This window comes from Odocoileus virginianus, unplaced genomic scaffold (assembly GCF_023699985.2).
Source record: "Odocoileus virginianus isolate 20LAN1187 ecotype Illinois unplaced genomic scaffold, Ovbor_1.2 Unplaced_Contig_38, whole genome shotgun sequence".
NCBI lineage: Eukaryota > Metazoa > Chordata > Mammalia > Artiodactyla > Cervidae > Odocoileus > Odocoileus virginianus.
This window is the reverse complement of record NW_027224355.1, coordinates 385,983-401,217: the sequence shown is the minus strand read 5'-3', so window position 1 is coordinate 401,217 and position 15,235 is coordinate 385,983. Positions and strand designations below refer to the sequence as shown.

The following is a 15,235-nucleotide window of genomic DNA, read 5'->3' as shown; positions in this document are numbered from 1 at the left end:
TTATAATTTCAGCAACAAAGGAAACATTTAAGGCTCAGGCAGTCCTTAAATTCAATACTAGTAATATATGAAATAAATTATAAGCCTTACATTTCTCTCAGTTCTTGTAGATACGTACTTGCCAATGCAGAGACAAGATTGCTTAATTTTAGGTGTATTTCTTAGTTCAAGATGGCGGTTTAGTCACTTAGTTGTGTCCGACTTTACGAACACAGTTGTGTCTGACTCTTTGCTTCCCCATGGACTGTATCCTGCCAGGCTTCTCTGTCCATGGGATTTCCCAGGCAATAATACTGGAGTGAGTTGCCATTTCCTTCTCCAGGGGATTTTCCCAATACAGGGATTGAACCTGGGTCTCTTGCATTGTAGGCAGTTTCTTTACCAACTGAGCTAAAGACAAATCCACTTTAAAAATCTTTCTGGGGAGGGAGGTGGGAGGGGGTTCAGGATGGGGAACACATGTAAATCCATGGCTGATTCATGTCAATGTATGGCAAAAACCACTACAATATTGTAAAGTAATTAGCCTCCAACTAATAAAAATAAATGAAAAAAAAAAGTGCTATAAAAATAAAAATCATTCTGTTATTTACAAAGTTAATAGTAATCAAAAGCTCAAACAATTTTTGAGAGATTCTTACAATCTTTTTATTGGAAGGGACCTTAGAGGACGTCTAATCTAGTACATGACTCTTGTACATGACCCTTTTCTGCTTCCAGTGGCCTCTTCCTGCCCCCTGCAGGTCCCCTGCTAGTCTTCTGTGCTTTGGATTACAGATATTCTCTGTTCTTGAATTTATCAAGCTCTCTAAGACTCTGTAACTTCCCTGGTGGTTCAGACGGTAAAGCGTCTGCCCAGCGTCTCTGCTGGAGACCTGGGTTCGATCCCTGGGTCAGGAAGATTCTCTGGAGAAGAAAATGGCAACCCACTCCAGTATTCTCGCCTGGAAATCTCATGGACAGAGGAGCCTGGTGGGCTACATCCATGGGGAAGCAAAGAGTCAGACACGACTGAGTGACTTCATTTCAAGACTCTGTACTGCCTTGAACGCTCTTCTCACATCCCTGTTCCTATGACTTGCTTCTTGACATTAAGCAGATTTCAATGAAATTTCACCTCCCCATACAGGCCTTTCCCAGACTACCTTATCTACCTGCCCACCCCCCTGCCCCTTTCAATCTCCAAAACTCTCTACCATATGACTGTTTTCTTTCCTTCATAATAATTGTCACTATCTGGAATGATCATGTTTGTTTGTTTATTGTCTGTCTTCCTCATTGTCTCCATGGGAGCAGGAGCTGTGTTTATCTCCTGAAGCATCTCTGGTGGGCTGTCCCAGTGTAGGTGTCTGACAGATATTTATAGAATGAATGAGTAACCATCAATGGTTCATCATTGTGCAAATCACTACTGCACTGATATGTCTGCTTTTTACCACTTTACTACCACTGTTCTTAGTTATTCCCCCGGAAATAACCCAAATCACCTGCTTGATTCCCTCTTTTTCAAAGAGTTTTCACACACTGGGATGCCAGTCATCTCTCATTGAGGCTTATCTTGTCCAGTTTCCTCACCAGCTCCTCGTCTAGCATGATTTTGGAGTGTGGGCATCATCCAGATTATCTGTCATTGGGAGTTTTTGGTTTTGCTGTTGATACCCAACACTAGACACATGGGATTATATGGAGTCTGGAGAGAGATAGTTCAGTTAAACTTTTTTTTTGATTGATATTGAAATGCTCTATCTTTGATAAGAATTATCTTTTGCCTACATATAAGTGCCATGAAACTATTTATGTATGATATCATTATCAGAATTACTTTTGACTTGTTAAAACCTTGTTTTATTGTGAAATACAACACAGAAGTAGGTAAAACAAATTTACACTCTAATGTATATTTAGCTATCACACTCAAGTCAAGAAATAGAATATTACCAGTGTCCCAGAAAGCCCTCTTATGTTATCAGTCTCAACTCTTCCCTGGAGCTAATTAATATCCTCATTTTTAAAAGAAACACTTCCTTGATTACTTATTTTTTAATAGATTTACCACTTATATATGCATATCTAGCCAATATAGTTTGTAATTCAGCTTTACCTGTTATAAAACTATGTATAAATGAAATCAAGATTGCTCTGAGAAATATCAACAACCTCGGACGTGGAGATGATACCACTCTGTTGGCAGAAAGCAAGGAAGAACTAAAGAGCCTCTTGATAAGGTGAAAGAGGAGAGTGAAAAGTTGGCTTAAAACTCAACATTCAAAAATCTAAGATCATGGCATCCAATCCCATCACTTCATGGCAAATAGAAGGGGAAAAGTAGAAGAAATGACAGATTTTATTTACTTGGGCTCCAAAATCACTGGGGACAGTGACTGCTTCCATGCAATGAGAAGACACTTGCTCCTTGGAAGGAAAGCTATGACAAACCTAGACAGTGTATTAAAAAGCAGGAGATCACTTTGACACCAAGGTCCGTATAGTTAAAGCTATGGTTTTTTCAGTAGTCATGTACAGATGTTAAGAGCTGGCCCATAAGAAAGGCTGAGCGCCGAAGAGTTGATGCTTTTGAACTGTAGTGCTAGAGAAGACTCTTGAGAGTCCCTTGGACTGCAAGGAGATCAAACCAGTCAATCCTAAAGGAAATCAACCCTGAATATTCACTGGAAGGACTGATGCTAAAGCTGAAGCTCCAATACTTTGGCCACCTGATGTGAAGAGCCAACTCACTGGAAAAGACCCTGATGCTGGGAAAGACTGAAGGCAAAAGGAGAAGGGGGTGGCAGAGGATGAGATGGTTAGATAGCATCACCAACTCAATGGACATGAATTTGAGCAAACTCTGGGAGATAGTGAAGGACAGGGGAGCCTGATGTGCTGCAGTCCATGGGATTGCAAAGAGTTGGACAGACTGAGTGAGTGACTTAACGACAGCAACAACACTACAAGCTTAGTTGCTTAAAACAGCACCCATATATTACCTCACAGTTCTGTAGATCAGAAGTCTGGGATGGTATGGCTGGGTTCTCTGCTTAAGGTAATACTGATATAAAGCTAGAGTTTAGTGTGTTGATTGGGGCTGAGTTCTCATTTGTCCTTGATTAGTTACAAAGTTGATTTCTGAGATCCAGCTCTTTTTGATCTCTTTATTTTTGTGTGTTTTCTATTTCATTAACTTCTGCTCTTATTTCTTTCTTTATATTTTCTTTGGATTTATTTTACTGTTCTTTTTTTTAAAAAAAAAAACCTCTTGAGATTGATGCTTAGTTTATTTTTTTATATTTTGTGATATGGGCATATATAAGGCTTTTGATTATTTTTAAATGTTTATTATGATTTCTTCTTTGACATAAATTATTTTAAGAATGTTGTTTATTAATTTCTAAACATATGAACGAAAAGTGAAAGTGTTAGTCACTCTGTTGTGTCTGACTCTTTGCAATTTTACCCACTGTAGCCCGCCAGGCTCCTCTATCCATGGTCTTCTCCAGGCAAGAATACTGGAGTGGGTAGCCATTACCTTCTCCAGGGAATCTTCCCGACCCAGGGATTGAATCTGGGTCTCCTGCATTGCAGATAGATTCTTTACTGTCTGAGCAAGCGTATGAATATTTCTTAGTTATTTCTTTTGTGACTAATTTGTTGCATACTTGGATTGTGGGGAGAGAACATCCTCGGACTAAATCTTTGTAATTTGCTTTGAATTGCATTTCAGCTTAGCACATTATCAGTTTTTATAAATGTTCTGTGTGTGCTTGGGGGAAGAAAGATATTCTACAGTTCTTTTTATTTGTTTAAGTTTTTAAAATGAAAGTATTATGTGTACTTTTTATACTGTTTGTGTTGAGTTCCCTTGCTGGTATTCTGTTTTCCAGTTCCGGAATTCTAATTTCTTTTCCCAGTTTGTTCTACCTTGTGGACCTCCCAGTTCTGTCAGAATGTTCAACCCTTGGTTTTTATTCATGCAACTCTATGGTTGTCTCACAAGCTAGGTCTGATAATCCTGATATTATAAATTTTTCTGGGGCATTTTCTGTTTTGGTCATTTCTTGTTAATGTTATGTGTATCTTGTTGTCTTTGATTATGTATTGCATGAGCTAAACAAGAAATTATCTGTAGCAACATTATGATGGCTGGGTTCTTGTTACCCTCCTGCCAACTCCCCCCCCCCCCCACACCCTGCACTTACCACCTGCTGCTACCCCTTTCAACCAGATAACTGTTGGCACTAACCATCTGAATGTGGGGCCACCTCATCCAAGGTACACTTAGAGGTTTATTTAGATCACTTAGGTGACATAAAGCTATCATTCAGGTCTGTTCTGGGACTTATATTTCTTTCTGGTTTCCTTTATTCTAAGAGTATTGCTCTTGGGGTTTCAGCTTCAAGTGAGTGATGCTTGTCGTACTTTCTTCTTTTTTTTTTGCCTATTTATTTTATTTGAAGTACCCAAGAGGGTTATTAAAGACAATATCAATTGCTCTAAATAGGCCAGAACAAATTTGCACACTTTTTTTTAAAAATCAGTCATGAACTTGGCAATAAAATCATAGGTTGCTGCTACTCAGAGAAAAATGATCAGGTTTACTCTTTTAAATCAGACATTGGAAAGTATGAGTGAGTTTTATCCACATTGCTTATTTGCATGGCATGTTTTAACTCATCAAAATAAGTGTGTAAATTTGCAGAAGTAATAATTCTTGAGATGGCTAAATCTGGGAAGCGCTCAGAGCAGCAGCTACAGCTTAGAAACAGCAGCGAGAAGGCTCTGATGTTGGCTGTTTCCGAGATTGTGTGGACTTTGGGACAGGGGGGAGGTTCCAGAGTTGTCCGAGCATGAACAGTCTCATGCATGGGAACTAGCTCAGTGTGTTTTCATTTTTCTCCAACTGAAAAGTTAAATATGAATCTGAAACAGATGTTTTCATTAGTTTTAAATCCTGTGTAGTATCTCACAGTTTATTTATAGTACTAATTTTCAGTGCAGTAGGCTAATTGTATGAAAGGATGCTGTTTTTTTATAGCTTTTATTGTAGGTATTCTGAACGGAAAAGCCATGTAAGAGCAACTTCGGGTTTTAGGGGAAAAAGGAAAAGTAAATATCGTTGTGTCAGGGGAGTGTAATCTCCTCGGTTCTGTCTCGTCACAACAAAAATTTGAAGCAACAGACGTTAAAGCCCTCGGCGCGTCACAGCTCTTGGACAGTCCGTGTTATAGTTCTCGGACAGATCAGTTTTATTTAGAAAATAAAGGAAAATACATCCTCGAGGCGTGAGGGCATGCCGACCCAAAAGATGCGAAGAGAAGAGAGAGAGAGCGGGTGCGCGCGAGAGAGACCCCCGGCTTTTGGCTCCTCTTTTTATGTGTTTTTCCTCCCCCGGGCCTGCCCTATGTAAATTGGGCTAGCCAGGAGTGCTGTTTGTTCTACCTGAGGTCCTCACTCTGGTCCTCGGACCTTCCTTTGTTCTATTTTCACGGGCTTTTCCCTTCCTTGTCTTTTAGCCACCGCCATTCTGGACTCCTTTTTCCTATTCTAACTACCTAACAGTTGTAATTCTGTTTCTCAGCAATGATACATTCATGCCTTCATGAATTCACTCAACAGGGACTTGGCTAAGGAGTCTATTGGGTGAATGCTATGACTTTTTTATTGATCCTCATGAATTCTTATGGAGTAAGGGTAACCTTTTTTTCACATTGATGTTAAATTCTTTATCATTCTGATTTACCTTTTATTTCTTTTAACATTAATATTTTTAAATATGAACATTTATTGATTTTTTCTTTTTCATTTCTTCCATTATTTTATGCTTTGAAAATTCTTCCCTATCCGCAGATTCACCTAAGTGTTTTTCTAGATAGTTTATGTTCTTTGTTTTATATGTTATGCTTATCAAGCAGGAGTAAAAAATAAAAAGCAAAAAAAAAAAGAGAGAGAGAAGCAACTCAAACAACAGGACACACACGTAAACGAGGAGTATCAATTTCAAAGAGAAGCCAGGGGCTGGGTGACTCTGCCTATTAGACACTAATATGCTACAATGTATAATAAAAGCTTGTTGCAGGAGAAGGGAATGAGTAGTTATTGTTGAATAAAGTACAGAAATTATGTTTAGAGTGATGAAAAACTTCTTAAAATGGAAGGTAACAACGGCTGCACAACATTGTGAACGCACATAATGCCACCGACTGGTAGGCTTAAACTGATCAAAAAACAAAACAAAAACTAAACCACGTGATACAGGTTTGAGAAGTACACGTGTCAACGAAAGGAAACAGATCTAAAGCGGATCCCAACTCAGAAGGCCGCAGATGACAACCATGCATCAGTACCAGAGAAACAGAGGGTAGAATCGGCTAACTCCTCTAAAAAAGTCAACTTAAATACATTGCACAAACATCAAAATAAACTACTTTCTTCTTTTGAAACACTTTTACCTTTGACTTTCTTGCCCCTGGATTTATGAGTTTCAAGAGCAAAGCTATTTTTCTGAATCTTCCTCCAAGTGTCTGTGAGCTAAAATTGTTTTGGGTGATTTGGATTACCTCGCTGAGTTCTATTCCTTTGCCTTGATATCAGCCAGGTAATTCTTCATAACCTTCAGTCTTTGGGGATTTTTAGGCTGTTCTTTAGAAATATTCCCTCCAGCATTTGTATTTGTTCTCAAAGGGACCATTTCATCCAAGTTATTTAGTTACTTGAAGTGTCTGAGTTTTTAAACCCCTGAAATATTAATTAGTATTATTCATATAAAATTGTAGTTAAATCCAATTTGGCTTTAAGTTTTTCCCTCAATTTGAATTCAGTTCAGTTCACTCGCTCAGTCGTGTCCCACTCTTTGTGACCCCATGGACTGCAGCATGCCAGGCTTCCCTGTCCACCACCAACTCCCGGAGCTTACTCAAACTCCTGTCCATCGAGTCGGTGATGCCACTTAACCATCTCATCCTCTGTCGTCCCCTTCTCCCGCCTTCAATCTTTTCCAGCATCAGGGTCTTTTCCAATGAGTCAGTTCTTCACATCAGGTGGCCAAAGTATTGGAGTTTCAGCTTCAGCATCAGTCCTTCTAATGAATATTCAGGACTGATCTCCTTTAGGATGGACTGGTTGGATCTCCTTGCAGTCCAAGGGACTGTCAAGAGTCTTCTCCAACACCACAGTTCAAAAGCATCAATTCTTCAGTGCTCAGTTTTCTTTATAGTCCAACTTTCACATCCATACATGACTACTGGAAAAACCATAGCTTTGACTAGATGGACCTTTGTTGGCAAAGTAATGTCTGCTTTTTAATATGCTGTCTAGGTTGGTCATAGCTTTTCTTCCAAGGAGCAAGCGTCTTTTAATTTCATGGCTGCAGTCACCATCTGCAGTGATTTTGGAGTCCAAGAAAATAAAGTCTCTCACTGTTTCCATTGTTTCCCCATCTATTTGTCATGAAGTGATGGGACCAGATGCCATGATCTTAGTTTTCTGAATGTTGAGTTTTAAGCCAACTTTTTCACTCTCCTCTTTCATTTTCATCAAGAGGCTCTTTAGTTCTTCTTTGCTTTCTGCCATAAGGGTGGTATCATCTGCATATCTGAGGTTATTGATATTTCTCCCAGCAATCTTGATTCCAGTTTGTGCTTCATCCAGCCCGGCATTTTGCATGATGTACTCTGCATATAAGTTAAATAAGCAAGGTGACAATATACAGTCTTGATGTACTCTTTTCCCAATTTGGAACCAGTCTGTTGTTCCATGTCCAGTTCTAACTGTTGCTTCTTGACCTGCATACAGATTTCTCAGGAGACAGGTCAGGTGGTCTGGTATTCCCATCTCTTGAAGAATTTTCCACAGTTTGTTGTGATCCACACAGTCAAAGGCTTTGGTATAGTCAATAAAACAGAAGTAGATGTTTTTCTGGAACTCTCTTGCTTTTTCTATGATCCAGTGGATGTTGGCAATTTGATCTGCCTTTTCTAAATCCAGCTTGAACATGTGGATCAATTTGAATACTGGTAGTTAAAAGACTGTTCTTGACACCTGTGTTTATATTTACTCACACATTAAAATTCTCATTTCCAGGGTTTACATTACTTGATTTCCATAGAGAATAGGTGGGACCAAATGTTCTTTATATATACTTACATATAGAACTTTTGTGGGTGCTGAGTCTTCTTAATAGGAATTACTTAATTTTTATGCCTAGTTTCCTTCAAAATGAGCTGTACCATTCTTGACAGAGAGTGGAATATTTAATGTTTCCTGGGTGTTCTTCCAAATCAGCCATAGAAAATAAAAGCATGATTCATTCTCAGAAACACTCTGCACATCTTTTACCTGGAAAGTTGGCTCCTTCCTGTTAGTGATATTCCACTTCAAATGTCACCTTTGTAGAGGGGGCTTTTTGAGTAATCACTCTTTGTTTCTCCCTTCATAACATGTATCATTATCTGATAATAATCTCGCATTTTTTCCTCCCTTAGTAAAATGTGAAGCACCATGAGGGCAAGGATTTTGCCTATCTTGTTCACAACTGTCTCATGTCTTATTTACTCTTTCTCTGAATCATGTTAGGCAGTCAGTAATTTTTTTGTTTAATAAATGAATGAATAGAACAAATGTTTATTTCTAGAAAATATTTGAAATTGTGACATCATTTTCTCTAAATGTCACAGTCATCCTTTAAAAATGTGTGATTCCATTGAATTAAAGTTTTCTAAAATAAGTGTTGTGTCTGCTTTCTCTTGCCTTTTTTCAAAAACGATTTTGGTAAATATTGAATGAAAAGTCAGACAATTAAAAATCTGACTTAACCCTAAAGTTAGAGTGTTAGAGTGACAAATATTTAGCATTAGGGACCACTGTGACTTTGTTATATATTGCACTGGAAGGAGATGAGTGTGACTAGAGTGGAAGAATCAAGGGAAAGAAGAGTCAGAGATGACATCAGAGGAGAGGAGATTAAGACCTGATGGCTTATGTGGACTTTGACTTTCAGTCTTAATGATATGGGAGGCCACTAGAGGATTTTGAACAGAGAAGTGACATAGAGGTGAGTGTGGACTATAGGGATATTAAAGTATGGCCTACTTCCGAGCTCTCATGTCGGTTCCACTGGCTATTTTGTCTCTCTCTGTCAAGACCACCCTTTCTTAATTTTTATAGCTCAGTTCTAATTCTCAGTATATTTAGTAGAGAGTATCTTGCCAGATCCTCCCCTCAAGGCTGAGCCTTCTTATTTTTCTTATTTGGAAGAGTGTTGGCTGTACTTGGAATTTCGCTCTTCCATGTATATTTTAGAATCAGCTTATTGTAATTCGTCAGAAAACTCTCTTGGGATTCTGATTGAAATTACATTGACTGTATAGATTAATATAGAGATAATTGATATCCTTTATCCTTAAAATTGGAAAAACTTCATTGATCTAGGTCATCTTTAATGACTTTGAGTAAACTTTACATGTATATACACACACAAGTACACACATAGATGTATATTTGAATAGAGGTCTTAAGTAGCTTTTTATGTTAAGTCCTAAGTGTCTTTTTTGTTGTAAAGATGATTTTTTAAAATAACATTTTATGTTTCTTATTGATGTTTACAAATACATTGATATTTGTATACTGAGTTTGTATTTAGTTTCCTTGTTAACACTTATAGTTGTAATAATTTTTAGATTCCTTTGCATTTTCTATATAAACAATAATATCTGTAAATTCTGGGTTTCTCTTTCCAGTCCTATATAGTTTATTATTTTTTTTTTTAACTTGCTGAGCTGTCTGGAACCCACCAGGATAATGTTTAATAGTAATGTTAGTAAGTATTAATAGCAGAATTTCTTGTCATGTTCTTTTAAAGGGGCTATATCTAAATATTCCACATTTAAGAATGATATTGTAGATTTTTTCAGATACTTTTATCAAGATATGAACATTTAAAAAGCATTTAATTAGGGACATATTGCTCTTTAGATTTACATTCCTACCATTAGTATATAAAACGGCCACTTTTTGTGTCAGTTCTTTATATCACATAAGGTACTCAAATTTTTTAAGTTTCAGATTTCATAAGCAGCAAAGAAAATTTCTTAACTGGTTTAGATTTCTTTATTCCTTTTAAACCAATACTTTATGTTGATACAACTGTTCTTCTTAAAGATAGTATAGGATTTTTCTTTTAAGCAAAAAACTTATTTCAAAATAATTTCAGATTTAAAGTTGTAAAGATCATATAAAGAATTTCCTGTTTCATGAAGTCTTGACCCAGATCCCCCAAATGTAAACATTTTATAATATTTATCATTCTTTCTGTTTCTCTTCCTCTATATCTACATACATTTTTTTTTCCTGAATTGGTTTAAGTTGCAAATTGTCTCTAAGAACTTTGATATTCCCCTTTTATTTTTTTCTTTTAAGCTTTTTATTAGACTGTTCTAGAGATTTAGGCTGTGCCTTATTTATTTTATCAAAATTTAATTGACATATAACATTGGTTCCAAGTGTACAACATAATGATTTCATGTTTGTATACATTACAAAAGGATCACATAAATCTGCTTACCATCCATCACCACACATAGTTACATATTTTTTCTTGTGAAGAGCACTTAAAATTTACTTTTAGCCACTTTCAAATATACAGTACAGTATTATTAACTATAGTCACCATGCTGTACATTGCATCCCCAGGACTTACTTATTTTATAACCAGAAATTTGTACCTTTGGACCACCACTCATCTTGTCATTTCTTAAAACGAGAGGATTATTTTATGTAACCACCTTACTGTTGTCAAAAAAAATTATAATTGATACAATATTATCTAATCTGTGGGCTTCCCTTGTGGCTCAGCTGGTAAAGATTTCGCCTGCAATGTGGGAAACCTGGCTTCGATCCCTGGGTTGGGAAGATCCCTTGGAGAAGGGAAAGGCTACCCACTCCAGTATTCTGGCCTGGAGAATTCCATGGATTACAGTCCATGGGGTTGCAAAGAGTCGGACATGACTGAGCGACTTTCACTTTGCTATCTAATCTGTACACTTTTAAATTTTATAATTTACCCTTTGTAGCAAAAAACTTTTTTATTGTCTAGCATCCAATCCAGGATCATGCATTATATTTAGTTATCATGACTCTTAATCTTCTTTTCTGGAACAGTTACTTAGTCGTTTCTTATGTTTCATGACATAGACATTTTTAAAGAATACAGGCCAGTTATTGAGTAGAATATTCCTCAGTTTGGGCTTGTCTGTTATGATTAGACTCATGTTTTACCCTTTCGGAAGAATATATGTGTATATGTAATTTACATACACATTTTTTTTTTTTAGTCTTTCATACAATTTTATTTTCTCCCTTCAACCATTATAATATGATACCCAACTTTTGTCTTTACTGGAGGGTCTGTAAACACAGGCTTATCCAGCACACTTATAGGCAAGGCGAATGCTGCTTCTTGAAATGGTCCTACCATGGACCCTCTGGTCATCCAACCCAAGTCACCCCCTTGCCTGGCTTTATCTTCACTATATTGTGCAGCCACTTCATTGGATTTCATTCCAGACTTTAACTTTTCCATGGCTTCCAAGATTTTTCCATGTTTTTCACACAGAATGTGTCTGACCTTTACTGCATTGCCACCACCTTTGGGACCCTGAGCCTTCTTCTCAGAACTCTCACTCCCAGAGGCTGCTTTTCCTTTTCCCCCTTTTCCAGAACCGCTTTTTCCTTTCGGTGGCATTTCCAAAATTTGCCGTTAAACTCTCAACTGCTTAGGTTGCCGCACAAAGCCCCTACATACACATCTATATCTATTTCTTTTTCTCTTTATATTAAGAACTGACCTTACATGATTAACTCTTAATTCTAAGCTTTCCCAATTTTCATGTTTGTAACTTCCTTTTATGAGAATGAGACGAAACCCACATTATCCACAATATGTTTACTTATTTGCTTAATTCTAGAATATACGTAAAGAAGTTTCATATCTCTGTAAAAAATCACTGAGTATAATATTTGTTTATGTTTCTTTAGCTCAAGGAAAGTATGTAGTTAAAATACTGTTTTCAAAAGTTGTGTGTGTGTGCTCACTCGCTCAGTAATGTCTGATTCTGCAACCCCATGGACTGTAGTCCGCCAGGATCCTCTGTCCATGAAATTCTCCTGGCAAGAATACTGGAGTGGGTTGCCATTTCCTCTTCCAGGAGATCTTCCTGACCCAGAAATCGAACTCACGTCTCCTGCTTTGGCAGTGTATTCTTTACCACTAAACCACCTGGGAATCCCTTTCGAAAGTTGCCTGGGGTTAATTCTTTCCCTTGCCCAGGCTTGTTCAGTTTAGTTATGGTATGCGTTTCAAATATAGTTAAGTACATTTTTTCGATTGTGTTTCATTTTGGATACTTCCCTCCTATTATTATTAGTAGTAGTAGTAGTGGTAGCATATGAAACAATGTGGTTTTAAAAGAACTGTACAAAAAGATTGGATAGGTTATTGGAGTACTGAGAAATAAAATTTATGACTTTTAATTGTGTTTCTTCTTCCAGGAAATCATTTAATACTTCACATTAGGACAAATATGTGAGAGTTCCTGCCAACCTGTGAGAATTTCTTCCTTCGGACATTTTTTGTTCTACTTAATGTACAACTTTATTAGAAGTTCTTTTTTGATGCCATGTTCTGTGGCTTGCATCTTAAGAGGAGTTTGTCTTCATGAAGATTCCTAACATTGGTAATGTGATGAATAAATTTGAGATCCTTGGGGTTGTAGGTGAAGGTAAGTTTAACATTCTTTGAGCTTTTGAGCAATGTGCAGTTATATCTACCACCAAAAAAGTCATTAATTCAAATTCTATTATGTCAGCTAGGCTTATTTTGACTAACTTAAAATTTATATAGCTTGAATTTTACTTAATGCATGAGAAATAAATAAATAAATAACTTCTGTTTGTCTATGACAATGATAAACCACATTTTATAAATTCTGAGCCTCACGATTTGGTCATATTTTAACATCTCTGAAATCAGGATGTGTGTTACAATCAGTAGCATGTCGTGGTTTAATTGGCAGAACTTTTTCTTTCCTAGTAGTACGTAAAATAATACTTCTAATGAATGACCTCATCAATTTGATGAAATATGGTAATTTGGTTTTTCATAAGTCTTCCTAATTTTTCCTTTTTTTTTGTAATGTTTGCTCTTAAAGATAACTTCATGGAGATTTTGATATATGATTCTTTTAACAGTATAAGTTATTATAATTATGATTTCTTTATATCTGTAAAGCAATGTTACAAAAGCTTGGTATTTCAGAATTTTCAAGTGTATTTTGAATTTCAAAAGAAGTTTTACACCTTACCTATGTCAACAGCATAGTTGTTCTGGATTTTAATAGTTGTTAAATCCTTTTCAAATAAGTAGAAACAATTAAAATATTGTGTAATCAATGTGTATTTGCCTCAAGGTCTGAAGTTTGAAGACAAAAAAAAAGGATCCTTCTTTCTTCACTTAGCTCCTTTTCCTCTTTTTCAATGATATTCATTATGTAGATAAAATTCATTCTTAATGTCTTATTTACTATTAATTTTATAATACCTGATTTGTTACTTTTTTCCATAAGTGTTATATAGACTTATGTTGTAAAAATACTCACTGGAGAACATCAGCCCCTTGGATGTAACAAAATTGGAATGTTTCAAATTCTGGGCCTAAGTTTTTCTGTATCATGACCTTTTTCTTAGTATGCCTATAGGTGATCATATTCTCAGGGATCAGCTTAGATTAACTATAACTACCAGTTGTTGTTGTTTTTTGGTTGCTCAGTCATGTCTGACTCTTTGCAACCCTGTGGACTGCAGCACACCAGGCTTCCCTGTCCTTCACCATCTCCCAGAGATTTGCTCAAACTCATGTCCATTGAGTTGATGATGCCATCCAACCATCTTCATCCTCTGTCATCCCCTTCTCCTCCTGCCCTCAATCTTTCCTGTCATCAGGATCTACAACTACCAGACTGGCATATAAATCAAAATATGTTAGTTTCAAGTTGTAGTCAGAACCATCATTGCTATTTTTTTTTCTTTGTAAACTACCTCAGATGCTTCTTGGCTATGAAATACATATACATTAAGGAAATTAAAAGCTGTCAAGCAAACTCTACATCCTTGCAGCCTAAGCAGTGCATTTTCACCCCATAGAAAAACTAACACAGGCCGTTAAATAAGGATTGGATGACTGCTTGGTGATTGTGGAGTTCAATTGGATGGCTGTAAGGGCTGGTTTCATCCTAACTGTGATAATAAGATTCCTTCATCTTGACCAATTGAAGGGTACTTACTCTGGTTCCCCAATCTCTGTTGCAGACACATTTTCCAGTTTCATCTCCCTGAAGTCTTCTTTTCAGACACGAACACAGGCTTTGCCTGTCTGTAAATGTCAATCATTTCTGCCAACTTCAGTTATTGTATATTACATTTTGATTCTCCTAATTAGATTTTTTCACCTTATAACTTTTGCCTCAATTTACTTACTGTCAACTCTGTGTTCTGGGTTTAAGGACATAGCTGATTGGCTAATTAATAGGATAAGTAACCCAAAAGGTAGTGATATATGTCATTTGAAATGTATCAAATAAAGTGGGAGTGCTTAGCTACAAATGGTCAGAGGTCCTTGGACTACTTATGCTGGTGCCTTTGAACTTAGTATTTATGGCAAAAATGTAGCAACTCCTACTAGTTATTAATTGGAATGCTGAGGTGCTGCTGCTGCTAAGTCGCTTCAGTCATGTCCGACTTTGTGCAACCCAATAGACAGCAGCCCACCAGGCTCCCCCGTCCCTGGGATTCTCCAGGCAAGAACACTGGAGTGGGTTGCCGTTTTCTTTGTCCAATGTGTGAAAGTGAAAAGTGAAAATGAAGTTGCTCAGTCGTGTCCGACTCTGTGCGACCCCATGGACTGCAGCCTACCAGGCTCCTCCGTCCATGGGATTTTCCAGGCAAGAGTACTGGAGTGGGCTGCCATTGCCTTCTCTGATGCTGAGGTGAGGCCTGTACTATTTTGGGAGTCAGAGAAGACATTCTAGTATCCTAGAAGAGAATTTAATTGTCTCCTAGGAGAGAGAACGTATTTGATAGGCTCCATGCTTGAGCCTACCCTTGTGAAACCATTAGCTCTTAAATTTTGAGTTCCCTAGAATCTTTTGAGGTAGTTTTAATTTACTCTTAAAGTTCTTAGGTCCAAATC

General features: G+C 37.1%; 2 protein-coding genes across 3 annotated transcripts in view; one reads left to right on the top strand and one right to left on the bottom strand.

Annotated features, from left to right (window-relative positions):
• Nucleotides 1-15,235, top strand: part of CDKL5 (cyclin dependent kinase like 5) — a 173,532-nt gene that overhangs the window by 48,588 nt on the left and 109,709 nt on the right. For both annotated transcript variants that reach the window (XM_070464635.1, XM_070464636.1), the window contains exon 2: nt 12,541-12,770. In XM_070464635.1, the coding sequence (XP_070320736.1) occupies nt 12,707-12,770 (64 nt within the window). In that variant the 5' untranslated portion in view covers nt 12,541-12,706. The remainder of the gene's footprint in view (nt 1-12,540; nt 12,771-15,235) is intronic.
• LOC110135911 (peptidyl-prolyl cis-trans isomerase NIMA-interacting 4-like) lies at nt 11,311-11,785 on the bottom strand. The gene has a single exon (XM_020891263.2). It carries the CDS (start codon nt 11,732-11,734, stop codon nt 11,339-11,341), a length of 396 nt encoding a protein of 131 aa, XP_020746922.1. The 5' UTR covers nt 11,735-11,785; the 3' UTR covers nt 11,311-11,338.

Coding starts and splice junctions, on each gene's coding strand:
- LOC110135911 (XM_020891263.2), bottom strand. CDS start 11,734: ATGCCACCGAAAGGAAAAAGCGGTTCTGGAAAAGGGGGAAAAGGAAAA.